General features: G+C 43.9%; 2 protein-coding genes across 3 annotated transcripts in view; both read left to right on the top strand.

Annotated features, from left to right (window-relative positions):
* The window catches only part of SLC26A8 (solute carrier family 26 member 8), a 30414-nt gene extending 25000 nt beyond the window's left edge, over positions 1 to 5414 (top strand). Inside the window, exons 16-19 of the mRNA XM_019492465.2 lie at positions 869 to 1243; positions 2042 to 2096; positions 2224 to 2411; positions 4792 to 5414. Coding sequence (XP_019348010.1) covers positions 869 to 1243; positions 2042 to 2096; positions 2224 to 2411; positions 4792 to 5010 — 837 coding nt within the window. The 3' untranslated portion in view covers positions 5011 to 5414. The remainder of the gene's footprint in view (positions 1 to 868; positions 1244 to 2041; positions 2097 to 2223; positions 2412 to 4791) is intronic.
* An 11934-nt stretch (positions 5415 to 17348) lies between these two features.
* SRPK1 (SRSF protein kinase 1) overlaps positions 17349 to 23816 on the top strand; it is a 47242-nt gene continuing 40774 nt past the window's right edge. The window contains exons 1-3 of one of the 2 annotated variants that reach the window (XM_006276887.4): positions 17349 to 17457; positions 17548 to 17608; positions 18665 to 18757. In XM_006276887.4, coding sequence (XP_006276949.3) covers positions 17352 to 17457; positions 17548 to 17608; positions 18665 to 18757 — 260 coding nt within the window. In that variant the 5' untranslated portion in view covers positions 17349 to 17351. The remainder of the gene's footprint in view (positions 17458 to 17547; positions 17609 to 18664; positions 18758 to 23816) is intronic. The other variant, XM_006276888.4, reaches the window with a different exon arrangement.

Genomic DNA, 23816 nt, shown 5'->3' on the forward strand with positions numbered 1-23816 from the left:
GCCTTCTATTCAGTCAGTCTCATCCTCCTACCTATACTTGACAAATTCATAGGCAAATATCTTGAAGAGACTTCAGGACATGGATAATCCTACTAAAATATTCTTAATTCTCAAACTATGCTGGGTAGTTAGCTAAAGATAATAAAATACTTCTGTGGGAGGGTTGGGGGTGGACTTAAAGAAAACTAGTCTGGGGAAGGTGTGTGGGACTGATGGGAAGGATGGTTTTGAACGTCAAGCTTCTCCCAGAGAGTCGAGCCACAGTATGTGAACCTTTCAGCCACTTTCAACTCATTTTCTAGTGTAAAAGCTAAAGTGGGAGCTAGTCAATATTCCATTTTTTTAAATAATAAGTTGAGCTAAAATTGTCTGCTGAAAGGGCTTAGAAAGAGGACTAAGGTATAGAGATCCACTGAATCTTAAAAACAAGGGTTTGGCTTCGACATATTTGAACTATTAAAGAAAAAAATGAAAACCTTGTCAATTTTCTCATTAATGCATCCTAGAGACTGCTTGTTCATAGCAGGAAGATATGCTGCATGAAACTTCATAAATTTCCTTCTCTTTTTTAAATAAAAAAATGTAAAATTGATGAGGGACATTGCAATGATGATCTTAAGGAGTAGGGTAACAATGCAGTTCTTGGGTGGCTGAAGGTATTCTGCTGACCACAACCAGGGTCTCCTGCTAATTGACATATTCATATTATTGTCTTCTGTTCTTAGCATAATCTCAAAGGCATTACTACCATGAGGGAAGGAAAATGCCTTGAATGATTTACTACGTTATTGTATCATATATTATATCATATAACAAGGACATTTCTACCTTGTAGCCCATTCCCTTGACTGTATGCTCTCCGTTCTAGATCCCATATACTGAGAAACTGGTAAAGCGAAGTCACAGAAGTAGTGGGGCTTCATCATCTTCCCTGAACTTGATACGCTGGTCGAAATTTGAAAGTAAACACAGCTCTGAGACTCTTTCAACGGGGTTTTCAGCACTATCCCCTGGCCGGCCTGAAGACATCAGAGGCAGGGCAGCAGGACCTGAGACTGGAAAGCGGAAGGATGAAGGGAAAAGAACATTGTTTCCTTTAGACCGTGGACTGGATAACTCCACAACGCTGTTGTGTCAGGCAGCAGAATGCACAGAGTCCTCGATATATCCAGTTCACACCATTATTTTAGACTTTAGTATGGTACAGTTTGTGGATTTGCAAGCTTCAGACTTACTTCGACAGGTAAGTCCCTTGAATGCATATAAAAGTAGCACCTGAAGTGTGCCAATATCCTGTTTCTCATTAGCTTAAAGCAGTGGTTCTCAGTTTTTTAGTCTTGAGGTGAAAGTCCTAGCAGATTGCATCTTCAGAGAAAACAAATTCCTTGTGGTTGTGCATCTTTGAAGATAATCCCGCTTTATTGTCACTCAGTTTTCCGTAATTTTCCTCTACTTACATCTTGGTCTAAATCGTCTGAAACAGTGAATGATTTTGAATGGTTTGTCGTGTCCCAATTTTGGGGTGCCAGCTTGAGATGCCTTAATTTAAATTAGCATTCAGAAAGTCCTAAGCATATAGGCTGTCTGTAAAACCAAGTTAATTAGTATTCAGGTACTTCAATGTGAGCATAGCTTGAAATGCTTCTATATCACTGGCTGGGTTTGCAAATGTAAATCCTGATTTCCATTGTTAACTCTGTGTGTGGGTTGTGATGAGCTTAGTGTCAGGGAAGCTTCACTTGTAGTATGACCAAAGGAACTAATACAAGCACATGGCATGGCAACATTTGTTTGCTACAGAGAGTGATACTTGATGGTCATTTTGGGTTGGCACATGATTTGCCCCAAGAACTTGTGAAAGTTCTGCTGTTTTTGTGCTGAGGGTAAGACTCCCTGAGTGAGACTCCTGGAAAAAACAGGAGTTTTGGAGGCAACAAATTACAAGCAAGTGCTTTTTTTCCCCTTTTTTGTCCTGCCTTTAGGTGCCCAGGTATTTCTGTGTAGAGCATGTCTTCCCCCTAATATGAACTTCTCTCACCAGATCTTCCACATGTTCCAGAATATCGGCATCACAGTCCTGATAGCTAGCTGTCACCGTAAGTATAGTATTAGTAATGCTGTATTGGCCACTTTCTGGGTTGTTTGCAGGAACAAAATAAGTTTAAACCCAAGTGAAATGCTTTAGTGATGCTGTTTGCTGTGACTCTTTTTATTTTTTTTAAGTTTCTGTAGTAGCAATCTTTGAGAAGAATGATTTCTTCGACAACTGTGTCACCAAAGCGCGGTTCTTTCTAACCCTTCATGATGCTGTGCTGGCTGCCCAGGAACAGCGGCAAATGCCGGAGCCAATGGAACTCGGCATTGGAGAACCTAAGCAGGAGTTAAATGAAGGGCTGGTAGAAGAACAGAAGGTATGGTATTTAGTTAAAATCTTGATGCTGCCCAGTGATCCTAGGGGTATATGAAGTGGTGAATATTGACAGGTAGTTTGATATATGGGAATAAGTAGGAGTGTATGGGAAAAGGAGACTTCAAGGTCCCTAGCTGATCAATACAACTGATTCTCCTCATTCCCAGTATCCTGAGAGAATGGTGCTTGCCAGTTGCCTACAGCTGGTTCTACATTAATGCATAGTCAAGAAAGAAAGAATAATTACTTACCCTGTAGCAACTGTGGTTCTTTGAGAGGCTGTTATCTGTGTGGATCCCGTGAAGGGTTCTCTATCCATGCTTTGTCATCTTCATTAGTCAAAAGCTTTGAGTTGCAGGAGTTGGGGCTGCTCCTGTCTTTATATTCTTCCACGGGAGGACAAGACACAAAGTGTGTATGTGACCAGGCTACTCAGAAAAATGTCTGAACTTGCAGACAGTGGGATCCATACTGGCTATCACACTTGAACCACCATTACTGCAGGATAAGTAACCATTTTTTCTCTACTTAGAGGCTCCGGTAAGTATTAATTAATGTTTGTACAGTGCTTAGAAGATGTTCAGTGCTGTGGCGAGGTCCTTTTTAAATCTGCTCTAACACAAATTATACACTCTGTGTAAAGTCATCATATTCTTCTTGGAAACTGACTTCAACTGTGTGATAACGTAAGGTTTTTATCCAGGCTTAGTTGCTCTTGGGATTCCTACCTTAAGATGACTTGGACAATTCCCTAAGTATTGTCCCTCCAAAATGACAAGTCTCCCATCTCCCCTGTATCTAGCTGAGATAATGAGCCCTGCGTGGGTAAAAACAGGAGCTGACTTCCAAGATCAGTTGTATACAGGAAACATTTGATAGCATTTTGTCCTTTCCAATTTGGATAAATTCAGCCTTCCTAAATGTATCCTTCTGTTTGATTTGTGTACAGGATTCTCTTTAAAAATATATCTTTTCCTAAATTGTTGCATGCTGTTATTTGATGCCATTAAACAACTGCTGCATTCCCCCCAGAAAAGGTGGCTGCATATCACTGGTTTGCAAAGCGACCACTGTGTATGTGTAGCCTCTAATGCACCTTGGAATCCCTTTGGATAAAAAGTACCATGGAAATGTAAGCTGATAATATTGTTATTTTTCATATACGGTGGCAGGAGTAATGTGTGTGTGTTGGGAGAGGATGGTTTTGTGGTTTACATAATTTTAATACATTTCAGGATATACTTTATTTTGCTTTATGCACCCAAATGACATGTATGTAGCTATGTAATTGCAGTTTTATGACACTTATGCACAGTTTAAGAGTCTTATTTCTTACTATGATGAAATAAAATCACCATGCACAAGTATCTGCCAGAACAGGGTGAAGAACTCTCCTACCTTTTATCCAACTATCCTAGCGGTCAGGGCACTTGCCTAAGGAGTGAGAGATTGAGGTTCTAGGTTCCCCTCTCCAGAAGCAATGAGAACCTCCATCCTCTGCTTCCCAACAAAATGCTCTAAGCCAGGCATGCTTCAGAATCCTGTTCGGCCCTTCTCTTGAAGCCGACTGACTGAACAATGGGGAGACAGAGTAGATATGTGAAGCCAGGAGGAAGAAAACAAGTCAAAGGATATGTGACTGTATTAAATGTATGCTGCCGTGGAGTATAGGACATAGGCGGGCACATAGGAGGCACTTTGTTCTAGTCTGGACTCCTGCTCCCACTGAGGCAGAACCTATCCTTGTACCGTTTATCCATTTTATCCAGTGAGTATTAAATGCAAGGTGCAGTGGACCAGCTTCCAAGAGGAGGGGCCTCTGGGCAGTGCCTAATGCATAACTTGGTGGCTAGAGAGAGCACTTTCTTGGAAAATGGGAAGCAAGGGCTCAAACCCCTTCTCAGTGAGGGAAGGTGGGGGGCCAGGAGCCTGGATTTCCCAGCTCGCCAAATGTCTTAGGTTTGGGGGCTAAAAAGGTGGGAGGGCTTCCTTCTCTTTCCAGTATCTAATGCTTGCAAGATACTTACCTAGCCTTGCCCATGTACCTGGACATTTCTGTCTTACTGGCTAACTGCCTGACCAGAGTAGTCAGTAGGTCTGTGCAAGAAAACCTAAATGGCTAACTATGTATAAAAATGCAGGTCAAAAACTGCTGTTATACAGCTGCATGTGTGCTATTTAGGCACAAAGTGAAACAGGATTTAGCCCTTCTTAGTAAGGAAGGATCTGCAAGGTAAGATAAAGTTCTAAGTTTTCTTTTCCAAATTGTTACAGTGCTGGATCACTTCAGTCTACATGGGGGGAAACTGTGAACTTTTTATTTTGATTTATTCCACTGTCTTGGGCATTGTGCAACTGAAGCACTTTTGTGTGCATTTCAGGAGAGAAGTCAGTATGTGGATAAGAACAATGATGTTTTCTCTATAAGGACTGCTGAGGATGAACTTCTGAATGAAGAGCCAGTACCAAATCTCTTTGACTCATACTCACAAACGGACCCGGAAGTTCTTCGGCAGCTGGATACTCCACTTCTTGAGCCAGATTATGAAGATGAGGCCTGGGGGCAGGACTGGAAACAAGGCAGCAATCGAAAGCAGTGACAGAGAATCCCACTCTAATATACCTGGTAGTTCTTAACTGCTTTTTTATTTCTTTGTTATCTGTTTCAAATTTCTCAACATAACAAATCAGCCAACCCATCCAATGACTTAATACTCTAGTGAACCAGCAAAGTTTATCAGGTTACCATTAAGGACTTTCTATAAGGGTACTACTCAGCAGTGAAAAAGCTGGAAAATTTTAACTTTCTGCAAGATGAAACTTGGAACCATTGAATTAATTTTGGCAGGGTTTCTGAAATTCTTTATGAATGACTTCAAATGTTCTCAAACTCGGAACATTTTTGTATACTGTTTGCTAGTGAATAAATGTTTGCATTTTTCAGCAGATTGTACATGTGCTGTTTCATTAATTTTGGATGTACAGTATGCAAAATAAAGTGAAGTTCCAGAAGAAAGTGTTTTGTCACTAATACTCTGCATTTTCCTAGAATTGCTGGTGTCTGCAGTAAAATAAAATGATATCAGTATATTGAGGGTTTTTTTCTCAATCCCATTCAGATCAGCTATAAGCCACGGTCAGCAAATTACGTCATTTTCTTTTATTTTCTTTTTTTAAGTAGGAATTCACTGAGACAGCAAAGAAGGGAGAAACATTTATCTGTCCAATGTTAGGAGCCAAGAACAGTTAAAAAAAAAAAAAAAAAAAAAGTACAGTAGCATTTGAAAAAATGCTTTATTTTTTGAGTATCAGCTTCATACTCAGGATAGTCTGGTGCATGCTAGGATATCACAGGGGGCAGAAACAGTCTCTGTGAGGTATGGCAATGCCATTTGTACCAGAGACCTTAATGCATTCATCCAAGAGATTCTTCCCTGACCTCAACACCTGGGCTGAGAGTTGTGGGTGGAATTCCCTTGTTTGGCAGAGGGCCAGCACAAGATATACCATACTTATCATTTAAACCCTATTGAGAGGTAACAAATTGGACTTAAGGAGCCTCTGCTGCTGCATAGAGTCTGTCCCCCCCATCCTTTCCCCCCACCATGTGGAGCAATAACATGGAGGCTATTCAGATCTCCTCCACTTCTGGGTTGTTAAATTTTAATGGTAATATGTAGGCTAATAGAAATATCAGTTAAGGATCCGTAATGTCAAGTACACTAGTAAATCCTCCTGACCTTTTTAAAATTAAATTCTTTTTACTGTTTCCAAGGAGTTTCTGGAGGAAAGGCATGGTACTGCATCCCTGTCCTTTGAAATGGTAAAGGATTTTAATGAACAATCTTTGTGTGCTTGCTTTCAGTGGAAGAAGCTGAGTTGTGGAGTCATCGCCTGTGGATGGAGCCTTCACTTTTTCCTTTCAAAAGTGTTAAGTAATTCTCTGAGTATGCAGGCTTCTTTACATTGTTTTTGTACAGTGTCTTCAAGCCAACTCCCTTTCATTTGGCAGCTTTGATCAAAACAGGGTAATCTAAAAATTACAATAGGAATGGCTCTAATTTTCAGACTTTGGGGGCTGTTCTGCATCCCTGATTTAAAGTGAAACTGATGTTCCTAGCCCTTTGCATAGCAAAATCCTCCTCACTGTAAATTAGGGAGAGGTTCTTTTAGCTTGTTAAACAACGGGTAAACAATAGGTATTAATCTTCCCTTTCCACCCATAATTTGTGTACTGAGTTCCTACCTTTAAAGCCCCATTAAACAAATCAAACAAAGGCCAATACGCCTATAAAGTTTGCAAGGCAGGTACTTCTCAAGCACTGGCAGTCCGGGCACTTCCTTTTATGCTTGCTCTTCCCCCTCAATTTTTCTTATGTGAGGTCTTTGCCACCTGTTCTCTTAAGCACCAACGGCTTGTGCTAGAATATTGACCTTCATGCTAGCAGGAGTAATTTTTTTCCTAATCTCCTTTTCCTGCATAGTCACTGCTGTGCAGTGCCTTAGCTCCACACCCAAGAATGTGAACACGTTTCCTGTGTTTAACTAATACACAAATCACCTGGCACAGGGTACTGTGGAGTGACAAAGTATGTACCATACGCCAAAAGACTCCACCTAACCCTTTTAGAAGTCATGGGAGGAGAACCCACAGAGTCCAAAGGCCTGTGTCTGCAATTGCTTCTAAGCAGTTTATGCCATTTTAATCTAGCCCAGTTAAAACAAACATGGTTGTGGCTTGTGCATGCAGAAATGTTTTTCACACTATCACTAGGAACTGTATATATGCTACCAGGCTGCTTAACTGTGTTTGTGTCAGTGAATGCTGGGGAAGTCTCCAAGAAGCAAGATTTGTTTGGTAATATTTTTTTATCAGAGCAAAGGCAGGCTTTCAGGCATAGAAATGCTCTGCCTCAGATTTGGGAAAGAACCAAATACAGCCTAAGTCAGGTAGAAATCTGGGAAGCAATCCCATAACACCTAAATAGGGGATGCAGGTCCTGATTCATATGCATGTAATCATGTGATATAAGCAAGTAAATGTAAGATACTATTATTTTACCTTGGTGATTTTTACAGCCACTTTACACTGGTGTACAAAATGACAGCAAGCAGTGAAAAGGTAGTACAGACACTGTACCATGTTTAGAGGACGTGCACACAATGATAGCAGTAGTTCATGGAACAATGCATTCAGGTGTGTTACATTGCACAGGGAGCTAGGAGGAAGGAGAGCCAGTCAAACCAGTTACATGCAGATGTAGTTATGAGTAAAAAAAAAATAGTGTCTGACTAATCCCATGAAGACAACCATGTGTTGGCACAGGCTAAAAGAAGTATGAAATGGGGATAGCTGCCATGGTTACTAGTAGCAAATGAAATCAAATGGTGTGTGAGCACACACCTTGTCTTGAGCCAGCCATGCCAGTCACTCGTTACACATTTGGAAAAGGAGATCCCACTGCAGGTGGAGTGTCCCAGCTGTAAACAGGGATCACAACAATCTGATCTCACTCTCTGATCTCATTTTAATCTATTTAAATTGTAAACTATCTGTGCCAGGGACTTTTTAATAATGTTTTAGTACACCGTGAATGAACAGGGCCCTTTTTTTGATCGAGGCCCAACTAACACAAATGAAGCTAGTTGTGTAAACAGGGCATAAATCGGAGACCTTAACAGTGCACGAATTAAATAAAATTGCAGTACTATGGTTTCTAACTTTAAATAGCTCACACTGGAAAACAAACAGATGTACTGCCCATTATGGAGAGTAAAGGGACCAAAACATGCATTTATTTCATGAGCAAGAAGAGGCATTTTTGTAAGGAACTAAAAGATTTCAGCTTCCAAGGGCTTGCAAGTCGCATCAGCGCAGCTACAGTTTTAAACTGATAAAAGTATTTTGCACACGTCTTCTGACTACAAACTGACATCTCTTAGGTTCTAAATGTGCTTTTCCTTGAACAATTGATAAGAGTGGGGGCCATCCTTTTTGGCAGGCCTGCCACAAATCAGTCCTGCACCTGCCCCGATGGCCACTCGGATCCCCTTTCTCTGCCCAAATCTGCTGCCTCCTACACTGTGCTCCTTGCCCAATTTCCTCAACTTTCTGCTTCCTGCTCTGTGCTCCATGCCTGATCTCCTGCTCTGCTTTCTGCTCCCTGCTCTATCTGCTGCTGTGCTGCTTGTCCTCCATCCCCAATCTGTTGTGTGCTACACAGAGAAGCCGCCCGTGCTGCTTGTAGCACTCGTGTCACCACATCTGGTTTATAATGTTCTATTAAATGGTGTTTGGGCCTGGGTACCTTTTTAAACTCTGTTGGCTAGAAATTAAAATTTAAATATACGCTGCTTTTGCACAGGCTTTTCCAAACCAATGTTCTGGGCTCCCTCTGCTGGCTTGTGTCAAGTTAACCAGAGCTTTGCTGATGGCATGGTTATACCAACAGGGTGAATTTTTTTGCAACAGAGTGAAGGTGGAGAAGACAGCATGTTTAACACAAAATTCAAGTCAAGTCAGTCCTGAGGCCACTGCGACCATTGGGGCACCTTAGACGTTGTGCATCATTGGTGATTCTTTGGGCAAAGTGATCTGGTGCTGCCCATCTCCTCTCCAGGTATGGTTGGCCTTTGGCTCACAGGGAGTTTACCCACCCTTTGACAGGTCTTGTTTTTAGTCCTGTTGGGTGTCATGGAAAAAACATGCTGTAGAATTTGGAATCCGGTCAGGGAGAAACTTTATTTCGATAGCTATCGGAGAGAGACCGTTAAAGGGAAGATTCCCCCTGGCTCTCTGCCTTACAGCAAGGGCAATTAACCTTTTATAGATTCAAGACAAAGGGTTTCCTAAACTAGCTTTTCCCACCTTAGGGCTATCTGTTTTGTGTCCTTCAAGACAGCTTTAATGGTCATCTTCCTCTTATCTAGGGAATTTCTCTCTCTCCCCCCCTGAGGCCTCAGCCATTCTTTGCTTCCACATTTCCCCCCTTTGAGACTTACAAGTCTCATCTTATTCTATTTCTATTCCTATGAGTCTCTTTATTTAATTTTGCATCCTTCTATATCTTCTTTCAATCTGCTCACATTTTTTTTAGTGCTCTCATTTTAGTTTCTGTGGTGTGTTTTCTTCAGTTATTGAGTCTTTAGATTTGTGTAGGACGATTTAAACAAGCAAACTAAGAATTACCCAAGTCACGACCAACCAATCCCATCTCGGGAACCAGGAACTAGGTGGAGGCCTTTTTCCTTTCCCGGAGGGCATATTGGTGTCGCGGGGGCACATCTTCACTCTGTAGTGGTAAAGCCTTTTCGTCAGTGGGCACTATGCTCACCACTGGTCCTGAATTCTTCTGCTGGCAGGCACTGAGCTCACTACCAGCTTGTGGAGTCTTTCTGTCCGGTTGCAATTCAGCTGCTTCGGGGTCCAATGGAGGTGAAACCTTTTTACAGTGCAAGGTATGAGTTCACGTCTGGTGTCCTTGGCAACGAACGGCAGTGTTAGTGGTTAGGAGCACCTGGAAGGGGCCCTTCCATCTGGGTTATAGCGAGTTTTTTCGTTGATGAACCTTGATATATACCCAGTTTCCAGGCTCAAGCGAACGGCATGGGACGTCTGCAACGGGTGGCAGCACTTCCTGAACCTGTGAATGAATAGATCTGACACATTTCATTAGTGCCTTACAGTAATTTGAAACAGTTTCATCATTCAACTGAAGATTAGTCTGATGAGGAAATGGGGGTGGTGTAGCATAGGACGCGCCATGAGAATTTCATGCAGGGACAGTCTGTGTTTTCTGTTGGCAGTGTTTCTAATGTGCATGAGTGCCAGTGGCAATGCATCTGGCCATTTCAAGTTAGTTTCAGCACAAATTTTAGACAGGCGTGTTTTTAAGTCAGAGTTTTTTCGCTCTACTGCGCCACTGGATTGGGGATAGGCACAGTGCAGGTGCTGGTGTATGTTCAGGGCCTTACAGATGTTTCTAACAATCTGCCCTGTAAAGTGTGTTCCTCAGTCGCTGTTTAGCATGAGTGGCAGGCCAAATCTGGAGATTAATTCTTTCAAAAGTTTCTTTGCTACAGCGGTGGAGTCTGCATGTTTACAAGGATAAGCTTCTGCCCAACCAGAGTACATATCAATAATGACAAGAATATATTCAAAAGAACAACATTTTGGCATTTGAACAAAGTCCATTTGCAAATTTACAAAAGGTCCCCATGGTGGGGGGTGTGCCGCTTGTCTAGTTTTAACCTTCTGACCGATGTTATGGGCAAGACAAATGGGACAAATGCTACAGTACTGCTGCGCCATGGAGGGAAAATTTGGGGCAAACCAATCACGCTGTACTGTCGCAATCATCCCCCCTTTGCTCATATGGGCCACCGAGTGGGCCAGACGAGCAAGGTAAAGTAGCAAAGCCTTGGGCGCCACCAGGCGGCCGTCCGGGGAGCGCCACAAGGTGTCAGGATGCAACTGACATCCTTTGCGCAGCCAGCCCTCCTTCTCAAATTTTGGAGCCTGGTCTTGGAGTAGGGCCAAGTCGGAGAGATTGGCCAATGGAGACTGGTCTGCTAAAAGGGAAAGAAAAATATCATTAGGAGCCTGAGGGCCAGAAAGGGCCGCATTCCTAGCTGCATGGTCAGCTAGGGCATTTCCACATGTGACATTATCATTAGGGATTTCATGGGCTTTACATTTAACAATAGCAATAGCAGAAGGCAATAGGAGAGCATGTAAAAGAGCATCGACATAAGAACCATTACTAATCTGAGTCCCAGCCAAAGTAAGGAATCCTCTTTGTTTCCAAAGTTGACCAAAGTCATGTACAACACCGAAGGCATATCTGGAATCAGTGTAGATGGTAGCAGACTGACCCTTAGCCAAGGTACATGCTCGAGTGAGGGCTACCAGTTCAGCCACTTGAGCAGAGCAGGCATGAGGCAACTGGTAAGCTTCTAAAACTTGGTGTTGATCACAGACTGCATAGCCAGCAGTGAGCTGTCCCTTGGAGTTTCTATGGCAGGAGCCATCTACATACAGCAGGAGATCTGGGTTCTGTAGTGGTGTATCTTTACGATAGATACGAGGAGTCAAAAGCTGGGTAGTTACAGTTAAGCAATCATGAGGTTCTCCTTCTGATGGGGTAGGAAGTAGGGAAGCAGGATTCAGGACAGAGCAGCGTGTTAAAGTTACATTGGCAGCTGAAAGAAGAAGCTTTTCATATCTGGTAAGTCGGGAGTTAGAAATATGTTGTGTTTTGCCTTTCAGGAGCAGGGCCATAACAGCATGGGGAACAGCAACAGTTAATGGGTGTCCAAGGACTAAAGAATCAGCCTTTTCAACAAGCAGGGCAGCAGCAGCTACAGATCGGAGACAGGGTGGAAGTCCTGCTGCAACAGGGTCTAAGGCAGAGCTATAATAGGCAATGGGGCATTGCTTGTCACCGTGAAGCTGAGTGAGCACCCCTAGGGCAATGCCATCTCGTTCATCACAATACAGGGTAAAGGGTTTCTTGTAATCAGGAAGTCCTAAAGCGGGTGCTCTGGTGAGGGCTTGCTTGGTCTAAATAAAGGCTTGTTCGGCTTCTGGAAGCCAAGGTAGTGGTTTGGGAGTAGAATCAAGGGTAAGGGCCTGTGGGGGTTTGACGATGGAGGCATAACCCATAATCCATTGCCTGCAATACCCGACCATCCCTAAAAATCCTCTCATTTGTTTCCGGGTAGTTGGTTTAGGGACTTGGAGGATGGCGTTAATTCGGGATTTGGACAGATGTCTTTGTCCTGCTGAAATATCATGCCCTAAATAATGAACTCTGGGTTGGCATAATTGCAGCTTGGCTTTGGAGGCCTTATGTCCCTGAGAGGCCAGGGCAGTGAGTAGGGTGAGGGAATCCTGTTTACATTCTTCCAAAGAAAGTGGAGCCAGCATAAGATCATCCATATACTGGATTAGCGTGGAGCCCCCCTTGAATTCTATAGCATCTAAATCCTTTTTGAGGATCTGGGAAAACAAGGTGGGACTTTCAGTATACCCTTGTGGAAGTTGAGTCCAGGTGTACTGAAGACCTTGGTAAGTGAAAGCAAACAAAAACTGACTATCAGGGTGAATAGGAATAGAAAAGAAGGCAGAACAGAGGTCTATTACAGTGAAGTGAGTAGCAGTAGCAGGAATACAGGATAGTATAGCGGCTGGGTTGGGAACAATAGGGAAAGTAGGTAGGACTGCAGCACTGACAGCACGAAGGTCTTGTACAAGGCGATAAGTATCTCGACTGGGTTTTTTTACAGGAAGGATAGGAGTGTTGCACAGGTTACGGGTCGGGATGATGATCCCTTGTGCAAGGAGGGAAGTAATAACAGGTCGAATGCCCTCCTCGGCTTCTTTAGAGATAGAGTATTGTGGAACACAAGGGAGAGGTTTGGCAGGATTCAGAGTGATGTGCACAGGCTCTGCGCTGAGCATGTGGCCCACCTCATTGGCATGAGTAGACCAAAGTTGTGGAGGGACTTGAGCCAACAGTTCCTGTTGCAACGAGGAAGTGTCAGCTTCAAAATCATCCTCCAGTTGTTCTTGTAACAGAGCCAAAAACTCGGCCTCCCTTGGTTCCAGCACTTCTAGGTATATGCCGTCTGGGGAACAGTAGATGACACAGCCCAATTTACACAACAAATCCTTTTCCAAAAGATTTACAGGGGTAGAGGGGCTAAGCAAAAAGGCATGTGTCTCAGAAATGGGACCGATAGAGACAGAAAGGGGGTTGGAAACAGGGTGGGGTATAGGGTGTCCGCTAATGCCAACAGCATTAACAATTTTTTTCAGAAAGAAGTATGTTAGAGAAATCAGAGGCTTTTAAAGTGTAGAGGGAAGCTCCTGTGTCTACCAGGCAAGATATAATCCTGCCGTTTACAGAACAATTAAGAAAAGGACTAGATTGGTCAAGTGAAATAAGTGGGGCAATGATGTCATCCTTCAGGCTGTCCTATGCTTGGGTAGGGAAAGGAGGAGAATAACCTGAAGGGGGAGCTGACAGGCTTGGTTTGTTTTCTGATTCAGATGGGGCCGGATTTTCAGCTAAGGCTGGATTGATACAAAAGTCTAATACGTCTTCCAGAGGTTCAGTTAGTGGGGGTACCCCTTTCAGTATTGGGTATAATGGACTGCAGTTTGAATTTAGGGGAGCGGCCAATTTCTCCTGTGTTTCCTTCAATTGTTGTTTAAAATTTTTTCCTGTGAGTCTTTCAGGCTCTTGGTCTGAGACTCAGTGCGTCTTTTTGACATCTCTTCATACCAATCGAAAAATACGTTCCACTGGCATTGAGGAGTTTTGGATTCACGGGACTCTAACGTCCCTTTTAAGTGCACTATTTTTTCTAGATTGAATGTGCCTTCCTCAGGGAACTGCTTGGAAGGATCATCCCTGGTATACCAGTACTATTTATCCAGGTACTTGCAAGTCTCGGGAGAATAATGTGTGTACATATAGTACGCCGGAGTTCCCTTAGAGGGGACTGGCACTTGCTTTGACTGTCCTGTACCCATTTCACAATCACACAGGGAAAGACAAGACAAGGGAATGGCTTATTAAGGAAGTCCGTGCCGATCCGAACTTCAGCCTGCAATGCTGCCGAGGTGAGTTCTGGATTTGGCAACGGCTCATAAACAGACCGTTTATCTACACAGTAGAATAAGGGTGGGGGAACAACAAAAGGAGTCTGCTAAAGTCACAGAAACCTGCTTGTAGGCCCATCTGTTGACTGAGGCTACATACCTTTTCGTAGCCCCGTCTGATGACTGAGGCTACATACCTTCAGGCAGCTGATCTATAGCGGCTCATGAATGGAGGGGGGGAACACAAGACACAGAGCAAAACAAGAGGGTGAGGGACCAGTGAAAAGTTCACTGGGGAGGAAGAAAGGGTTGATTTTGTCTCTCAACCTTGGCTCCCAGTGACTATTCTTTCACCACGCACCCTTGCATTCGAGTTGCGCCGGTCATCGTCCAAACCGGGCTCACGTACGTCTCGGGGCGGCTGCACGTGGTTTCAGAATTTGCCCTGGACCAATTCCAAATCACCATTCAATCAGGGTCACAATCTTATTTCCATTACCCACTCAGACTTCCTAAAGCCCAGTGTTGTGCTGGATGCAAGTGCTTGTGCAACAGATTCTCCCTACCACTTATGCGCGCTTTCCAGAGACAGACAGAATTTTACCGGATTAGTGTGACCGGTCTTGGTTCTACACTGACCTGTAACAAAGGTTCAAATCCAGCTACCCAACATGAGCAGGGAGCCTATGAGCAGTCCTCCTCCGACACCCCAACAGAGATTTAAAAGGCCTCTTACCTTTATTGGTGGTGCTGGGGTTCGATGGGGAATGGCTCACGGTCCTCCGAACACATCGTTGGCTGTGGATCCGAGTCACGGCACCATTTAATTGTCGTGGAAAAAACACGCTGTAGAATTTGGAATCAGGTCAGGTGGAAACTTTATTTCGATAACTATCGGAAAGAGACCGTTAAAGGGAAGATTCCCCCTGGCTCTCTGCCTTACAGCAAGGGCAATTAACCTTTTATAGATTCAAGACAAAGGGTTTCCTAAACTAGCTTTTCCCACCTTAGGGCTATCTGTTTTGTGTCCTTCAAGACAGCTTTAGTGGTCATCTTCCTCTTATCTAAGGAATTTCTCTCTCTCCCCCCATGAGGCCTCAGCCATTCTTTGCTTCCACATGGGTATCCACACACCCTCCTCACCAGGCTAGCCCAGGTGGGGGGGGGGAGTGCCAGTTTAGTCGCTGACAACCATACCAGGGAACAGGCTGTACTGGTTTACATGGTACCAGATAGCCAACCAAGAGAGACCTGGCCTAACAGGGAACAAGCAACAGGTTACAAAAATCTTATAACCATATTCCACCCATACCACAGCATAGCCAAAGATGCTCATACAGGATCTCAGAGGAGTATATAACAACCATTACTAAATCCAGAAAATGTATTCAGCACTAAAAACTGAAATTCCTAAATAGCTCAGTGGCTGATTAATACCTAGAGCCAAAGTGGACCTTTGCCCATTACAACCATCAACATGGCTTGACCATTCAGCCCCCTGGGACTCTAATAGCTGTACCAGTAGGTGCCTTGATCTGTTCAAGGAACAAAGTGATAAATCACCTCAAACTATAATTTATTCACAAAACTGAGGAAATGATTTCTATTTCTTTAGGAGGTAAAACACTGGGTACTCTTGACTAGACCATAGGCTAAATCATAAATTATAACAATTGACATGAAATTCAATTGCATAATTTGCAATCCAGAAATTTTAAAATTCTATCACTCTATGCTGCAGTCAGTAGGTAAGTTTGTGATTCAAGTCAGCATTTACTAGTTTTAATCTAGCTGGCTTGGATAACAAATTTATCAGTGAAAGTGTGAGAAAACAGGCTTCAGGATGGGCCAACCTGGCCAGGAACCAGGGGTCACTACTTGGGAGACTAGCCTCTTCTGAGAGTTTTGCTACCATGTCTTCACTGCTATTGCTACTCAGACTAGCTACATTATCAATTGTGGTGCAGAGACACTTGCTCTATTGACCTGTGAGCATGCTTTTGCTTTAAATTAAGGTGATACTGTCAGAACAAAAATCATAATTCCCTTTGCGGTGATGACAATGTGGAGCTTGTATGCTCCCTGGTGCCAGGGAACAGGCGCAATCTGCAGCTTGCATGCTCTGGGCAGGGACATGCAGGCAGTGGCTGTGCCCCAGCTCCTTGCAGCAGGGACAGCGTGGTCCGGAGACAGTGGCACACTCCTGCCTGGCGCATGCAGATTGCCCCAGCTCCAAACCACTGTCACCACAAGGTCCCAACCCAGCTGTGGAGCAGCTCCACACCCTGCTGCGTGCCCTGCCAGCAGGGGCCACACTAGGGAGGGACTTGGGGGCTATAGCCACGCCAAACTTCCCCGTAGCCCCCTTTGGGTTGGGGGTTTGTTTGTTTCTGTGAGGCCTGGCAACACTGTTCTCAACCTGTTTGCCTTCATAGGCCACACTTGCAGCTCTCAACATGTTCTTAGATTCAGACGGGAGAGTTGTATGGGCTGCACCCACACAACTCGCTTCCTGTACCTCCAATTAAAAAATGCTTTAACAGGATGTTACATGGGCTGCAGCAGCACATGCGCAGAGAACCACTGCCCCAAGCTGGTGCCCTGCCCTGCCCTCTGCCCTCGCTGAGCACCTCTCTGGCTCCTGAGGCCAAGGCCCCTCTAGACTCATCCCAAAGGGACCCCCAGGAGCCAGGTGTGGGGAGCAGAGGCAGCCAGGCAGGATCCAGCTGAGGCTGGCTCAGTGTTGCCAACTCTGATGATTTTTGGCATTCTTAAAAGAGTGAAAAACGTAGCTCTTTCCTATATATGTGTGTATGTATTTATGTGTGCATATGTACATATGTGTGTATGTATATATATATAATATACATATGCATTTATAGATATGTGTGTATATATGTATGTGAATGTGTATATATATATATATATATATATAAAAAGAAAGCTAAATTTAAGCCTAGCTACAGACACCGCCCGTTCCCGCGCTGCAGCCCGCGCCCGCGTCCACCCCCGCGAACACGTGGGCCCCTCCCTCCCTGACGTCACAAGGGCGCCCGGCTCCCGCGCGCGTTGCGTGGCGCCTGCGCAGTCCCCGCCCCCAGCGCGGCTTCCCCGGCTCCGACCGCGCATGCGCCGCGCCCCATGGAGCCCAGGGAGGCGGGAGCCGTTCCGCGGTCGCCCCGCCCTCCCCCCGCGAGGGGGCGTGGCCGCACGCGCTCGGCCGAGCCCGAGGGCGGGGCGTCCCTCAGCAGCCCCAGGTCGAGCAGCGGCAGCGCCGAGCCCGAGCCCGCGTGGTGGCGCGCGCAGCGCCGCGCCAAGGTGCCCCGAGCGCGCATGCTCCGTCCGGCGCGGCCCGGCCCCGCGCAGGCGCAGGGGGAGGGCGCAGAGCGCCGGCGCGAGGGGCCGTGGCTACCGGCTCTAGCCGCCATGGAGCGGAAAGGTGAGCGCCGCCCCCCCCTCCCCACAGCCCCCGCGGCCCGGCTCCCCTCCCCCCGCCCTCACCCCCACTCCCGTCTGTCTCTCCCCGCAGTGCTGGCGCTGCAGGCCCGGAAGAAGCGGACCAAGGCCAAGAAGGACAAGGCCCAGAGGAAGTGAGTGTCCCCGGCCGCACGTGCCTCCGCGCCCCCCGGGGGGTGAGGGGGGCCCGCGGGTTGCCACCTCCTGCCAGCGCCGGGGTGGGGGGCTTTGCTTGGGGCCCGCTGTGCCTGCCATCCCCGCGCTGCGCCCGCCTGTCGTGGGCCCGCCTGGCCGCCGCGTCCCCGTGGGTGCGGTGTGGCCCAGCTCCCTGTCGCGGCCTCTCCCCCGGCTCGGGGTTTGCCAGCGGTAAGGTGAGAAGATGGATCCTAGCTTGCGCTCAGCCGCTCTTTCTGCACTAAATTTTTCTGCTCTGCTCCTCTCCGCCCCCGTTATCTCTTTTATTAAGTTCAAAGGGTGTCCGAAATAAAATCTAGCCAGCTTTACGGTGGATGGTCCCACCTATGGAGAGCAGCGCTTGTCCAACCCGTTAGTCTGCGGTTCAAAAAGAATAAAAAATGAATAACTGATTCGTCTGATTTGCTGCAGAATAACGTTCGCTCTCCGTTAATAGGTCAGAGCCGCTGGCGAGGGTCTGGTGGTTTTGGCTATAGACTTAATACATTTCGTAGACATGAGGGGCTGGAAGGGACCTCGAGAGAGTGTCGGGTCCAGCCCCCCTGCAGGGGCAGGAAGTCTGCAGGGATCAAATTTGCCAGTCTTGAGGGGAGTTCGCAAAGTGGACGGCACAAAACGGCTGGAGGGCCGTGGAGGTGTAATGCATCTGGAAGAATGTACTGCTTTCTAAAGCTCTTTGTGGACATACCGCAAAGGTTTTGTTATAAGGTAGTATTCCTCTGTCTTTATTTCTGAATGAAGAGTCAGATCGGGGCGCATAGCTGGGATTTCTGTGTATTTGCCTGGCTTTTCGGTCAACTGCATGGGGAATAATCTCAACTCCAGTATTTATGAATGTAGTCCAGGACTTCTGTTTGTAAAGACTACAGTCCATGCGAGTCATAAAGCTTTTATACAGTGACTTAAAGCTGGTGGCTCTGTAAAAATCCCTTCTAACGAACTAGCTAGAGGAGGGCATTGGCGGTCAACATTGTTTAGCTGTTTGCTATTTTCAGGTGTGTCACTGACTGCTGTATGACTTCTGGCAAGTCCCTTCATCTCCAGGCTACTGATGCTCAATCTGGTCCTGATGTTCACCTGCCTCACAGGCATGTTTAAAAACGTTTTAAAGTTACATATTTCTTTAACTCTGTTTCTAGCGTTTCTGAAAAATTGGTGAAAGATTTTGTGTTCATTCTCGTTCCACCTTTGGCTGCCAAGAGAGTGTGGTCAGTTTTGCTTTCTGCTGCTTAGACAGTAGCATTGTACAATGTGTTATTTAAATATAAACTTGTTCTAGTTATTCTTCTAAACTTAAGTTTATTGGAACTTTGAAATAATTTTTTGATACAACCAGAATTGTCTGAAGTGCCCTTTCAAACGTCTTGTTGTGATCCTTGATCCTTTGATAAAAGGCTGTATATAAGTGCAAAGTAATTAATTTTGAGTAATTGGGGAAATTTTGTCAGTATTGAAACAAGATTCGTTATGATAAATGTATAACTACAGAACATGTTTCAGATGGCTGTTCAGTACCCAACTCAGTGCAGTTAGTTTAAAAAAGAATGAGTTAATGTTTTATTTTCAGATCTACAGCAGCTTTTTAGTCCTGCACTTGATCTTGCGATGCAGTAGGTGTTTATTACTATTTAAAATTGTTTTTTCTTGTTGCCCTGTGAACGGCTTTCAAAAACAAGTTGAAACTCACTGTATAGGGAGACCCAATGAAACTGATGGTGGATAAAGAGGATGAAAAATAAGACAACTTTCATCTTTCAGTTATAGTAATCTTAAGTGCTGCTTATGGGAATAGGGTGTATTTTAAGAAAACTTTAAGCATTGTGACTCAAGTTGCCAAGCCAATAAGCCAACTTAGTTAAAACTAAATATTAATTGTAAAAGCAAGGGCATTGATATTGTCTTTACGGACAGATTTAAATAGCTTTCTTCTGTGTCCCGCCCCCCCCCCCCGCCCCCCCCCATGTCCGACAAATTCCTGTTTGTGACATAAGCAGTGGGGGGGGGCAGGGAGAGTGCTTATCTGAAGGTAATCTGCTGTTGAAAGAGGAATGGCAAGGACTCTGCTGTATGGAGGTGAAGCACCTGTACCTGCCTTCATTCCCTAATATCTGGAAAAGTGGTCTTTCTCTTTGTGGGTAGATGGAGAAGATTCATAGATTACATATAGAGTCGAAAGGGACCTTGGAGGATCATAGTGTCCAACCCCCTGCCCCAGGCAGGAAAAGGACCGAGGTCAGAAGACAACATGCTAGTCAGTTAAGTGCTGAGCTGTGGTCAGCTTGGAAAATTGCATTATTGGAGGCTACCAGAAGGCAGGGGCACTGTATTAAAAACTCTAAACACTTAAATGAGTACATTTTAAAGCAGATGAGCAAACCAAATGTTCTCTTGGTATTTCCTTAATTGTGAGAGCAAATAAAAAAAATACTGCTCTTTAAATGTTAAAAGAACAGTAAGCACCTGGCATGCAGACTGCTGCAGTGCATGTTGTTGCCAGAAGATAATGCAATACAGTATTTTTCTTTTTTTTTTTTTCTTTTTTACTCTAGGTGGATAGCATGGAGGATTCCTCCAACAAGTATATCCCAAATGATGATAAATGAGTTTAAAAATTTCAAGAGTGGTATTATTAATCTTAAGCGATTTGGCTTTGTGGAGAATCTTATTTTTAGAACGTGATCTTAACAAGAATCTTACAATTCAGAAATTCATAATGGCTCTGCAGATGTTTCTAATAAGGGCTCAGAATGTATTCTGTGTTTTCACATGGGAGTATAGGGAGGGGAGCTACAAATCTTATTTGTTTATACAAAGGACTACGTGTCAAGGGGCCCTAAGATCATAGCTTGTTCTAAAATATGGGAGAAGTCTGTATAACAGCTCCCTCTTTTGGGGAACAGCTAATTTAAATTGAATTCTTTCAACCATATTTTAAATGATACCTACCATAGAGAGAGAATTTTAAGTTGTGTTTTTCTTGTTCTCAGTAACTTGCCTATTTGGGACCTATTAGTAAAACATAAAAAAATATTGACTGGTTTGAAAATGGGGGTGTGTTAGGCATAATATTCAGATTCCACAAATAAGAAACATTTGCTGCCTTACTCCTTTCCCTTCCAGACAGTATACCCTCTCATTTGGGAAATGGTCTGTTTGGTTTTAGGTATAATAAATGAAGCAGACGCATTGTGAAATGTCAGTCAACCAAATAATAGCTTTTAAAAGTGGTTAGGTACATGTGGTGTGCTTCCACTGCACCACATACTGTCTTGCTAGGCAAAAAAAATACTGAATTGACTATACAAAACACACTTTTTTGATACAGATTTCAGAATTTTATGTAAAATGTTTTTTAATGCTATAAAAGTGGGGATGCTCATACTTTTGGGGGTGGGGTGTTCAGAAAAGAAGTGATTGTGCCAGTATCACTGATCTTTAACTATTCTTCCATTATTCGCTTATAACAGTCAAAGGAAAGATTTTAACTGCTATCCACCTTTCAGACCATATAATACACTCTCCTTGGAGGCCTCCATTCTCATCCCCAAGGGCTGGAGTAAGTCTGAATAAACTTAAGTTCAGCACTTTCATATGTGGATGAGTTGGTCTCTGAAGCTCCTGAATTTACATTTAACATTGCTTCCATAATTTGGTTAATATAAAGTGGATCAAATAAGCCAACCTAACTCACTGGGAAAGGTCTGCCCACCAGAGAGCTGATCATTCCTAAGTTACAAGCTTATGAACTTCCTTTCTTTCTACTATTTTCTTAAATTTATTTCAAGACATGTCTGTCGTCGCTTCAGATTAATGGATCTTGTTGCGTTGTTGTTAAATGGTTATTTTGCCTGGCTTTTAGGAATTGAGAAGACTCTGCAGCTCTTTGTTTAAAAAGGATTACTAAGCCATCTGGAGCTCAAAATTGGAGAGGAAGCATAATGTGTTAGACATTCATAATATTTGTACTTAGAAATTAGAAAATCAGGGAATTGCATGGTGCTGTCTTGGGAAAAATACCAACACTAGGTTTTCTCTAATTATGGTCAGTTAAGCTTTCCTTTCTCTTGGGCATTTGCTTTATTTCTGTAAGTGTTGAATTGGATCTGCAGCTTGCATGTTAACATGTGAAGTTCTAAGGGTAACTTGCATTTAAAAATTAAAAAAACATGCCTGTATGGTCCGCCAGGCAAACTAGCCAAAGATCTCGTGGGACACACATGAAACTTGAACTTCCATAGGTTTGAGACTGGCAGAGTCCATGCAGCCAGGCAAGTGGGCTAGCCAGGCAAATGGGCTACCAACAACTGTTTTCATTTTGGAGGGATTTTCAGTAATTTGTGTTTTGTGCCAGAGGAGTTTTTCTTGGTATAATCTGAAAATAACATCTTTGGTTCAAAGATAACAAAGAATTTAGAGGGGTAAGTAGTATCTGTAAGTTAGATCATCAGAAGGAAGAGCTCAAGGATGACTATCATTAGACCTGGTTTCTAGGCTCGAGTGAGCCTTGATCTGGCTTTAGGCCAGTTTGTCTACAACTTCTTTGTCTTGATAATAATGCCCAATTTCTCAAAGTGCTTTGAGATACAAGTGAAAAAACTAAGTTTGAAGTATGATTTCTGGCAGATAATAACATCATTTGTAGTTCTCCAGCAAATGTCTTTCTTTTTTAAAATCCTGCTTTATTTGTATTCTTTGCTGTGGTACATGGCTTGGTGACCATGCTTTGGTATTCAGTTAAATTCAGTCTTCAGATATGTTTCAAATTAAGAATGTTAGCACTGATAAAATGATCGTAAATAAAGTGTTTGAGAAGGCACAAGTGATCCATCTGAAGACAGCATCTTGTTTCTCTGATTTTGTGTTGGAAGTGCCATCACACAGAAAACAATTTTCTACTTGGGGGACCTGTGGCAGAAAAATGTATTGCTGCCAGAAGGAGGAAGACCTAATGTTGCTGAAGCAGATGCATTATGAACTAATCACTTGTATCCTGGAACCCATGTTTATGTAGCTACCGCATCCTATTTCACATTATGTAATATCTGTGGGACTCTTGAGAATTACATAATTGGTGCTTTACCCAAAATAATAATTTTTTTGTATGGGTAAGCATAATGATCTTAAATTGATACCTATTCTGATTTGAGGCATAGGAGATTGAGGGTGTATCCAAAAGAAAAATAGCCTCTGGTGGGCAGGTAGCAGCAATAGAAGCAGTACCCCATTTTTTTGATAATTTAAATCTGTCTCAGAAATTATGTGCTGTGAAGAACCTTACTGTTCTAAGGTTAAATATTTGTTATTTTGTGGCTGCAGTAACCATGGCCTGAAACAAGTTAGTTTTTCTATGCTAATCAGTTTTTCTTGTGAAATCATAGCAGTTGTTCCTTTGTGGGGATGTGCCTGCACAACTTTGGTAAACTGGAGAAATGGATGGCCAAAGAAACTGAGGAGCCAGCTACTGTCTATAGTGGAACATTGAACTAAGATTTATCATAAACTTGATTTGCTAGCTGTGTTGCTTTTCTTGGGGTTCACAGCCCTCAACCTCTGCCTGAGGTGAGGCATCCAAGCCTTTTGTTTCATAGAACAAGGGGGAATTCAGTCCTGTTCTTGAAACAATGCCAGAGGATGAGGTGAAACAGTACTGTTTCTCTTCTATCCACTTGTTTAGATGGGGGAGAGTTGGGTTTAAATGTCCTTTGCTTGAATCTGGGTCTGTCACATCCTGGGTTTGAGTTCTTCCCATCAAGTTTAACTGCATAGAATCAGTAGAAGACTTTTCAGTAAAATTGTTTATATGAGACTTTTATGATGCCATCGCTCTTGTTTGGGGCCCTGACATTCATGTTTGAACAGCACACCTGCTAGCCTTAGGGGGTTGTGATCCTTTATTACAGCAAAACGCCAAAATTCTGTGCTTTGGCAAGCAATTTACTTGTCACTAACCTGCTGGGTCACATGAAACAGGACAGACTAAGTAGGGAGATTGCAAGATCAGCACGTATTTCTCTCTCAAACTCCTAGGATCCAATACACAACTTGTAAATCTAATTTCAGGTCTGCTGGTGGTAAGCATTTTGGAAAGTTAGCTGTGTAAGAAATGGAGCATGCATCTGTGCTATGGTACAGTGTTTGATTGTGTTA

The sequence above is a fragment of the Alligator mississippiensis genome, chromosome 14, assembly GCF_030867095.1.
Source record: "Alligator mississippiensis isolate rAllMis1 chromosome 14, rAllMis1, whole genome shotgun sequence".
NCBI lineage: Eukaryota > Metazoa > Chordata > Crocodylia > Alligatoridae > Alligator > Alligator mississippiensis.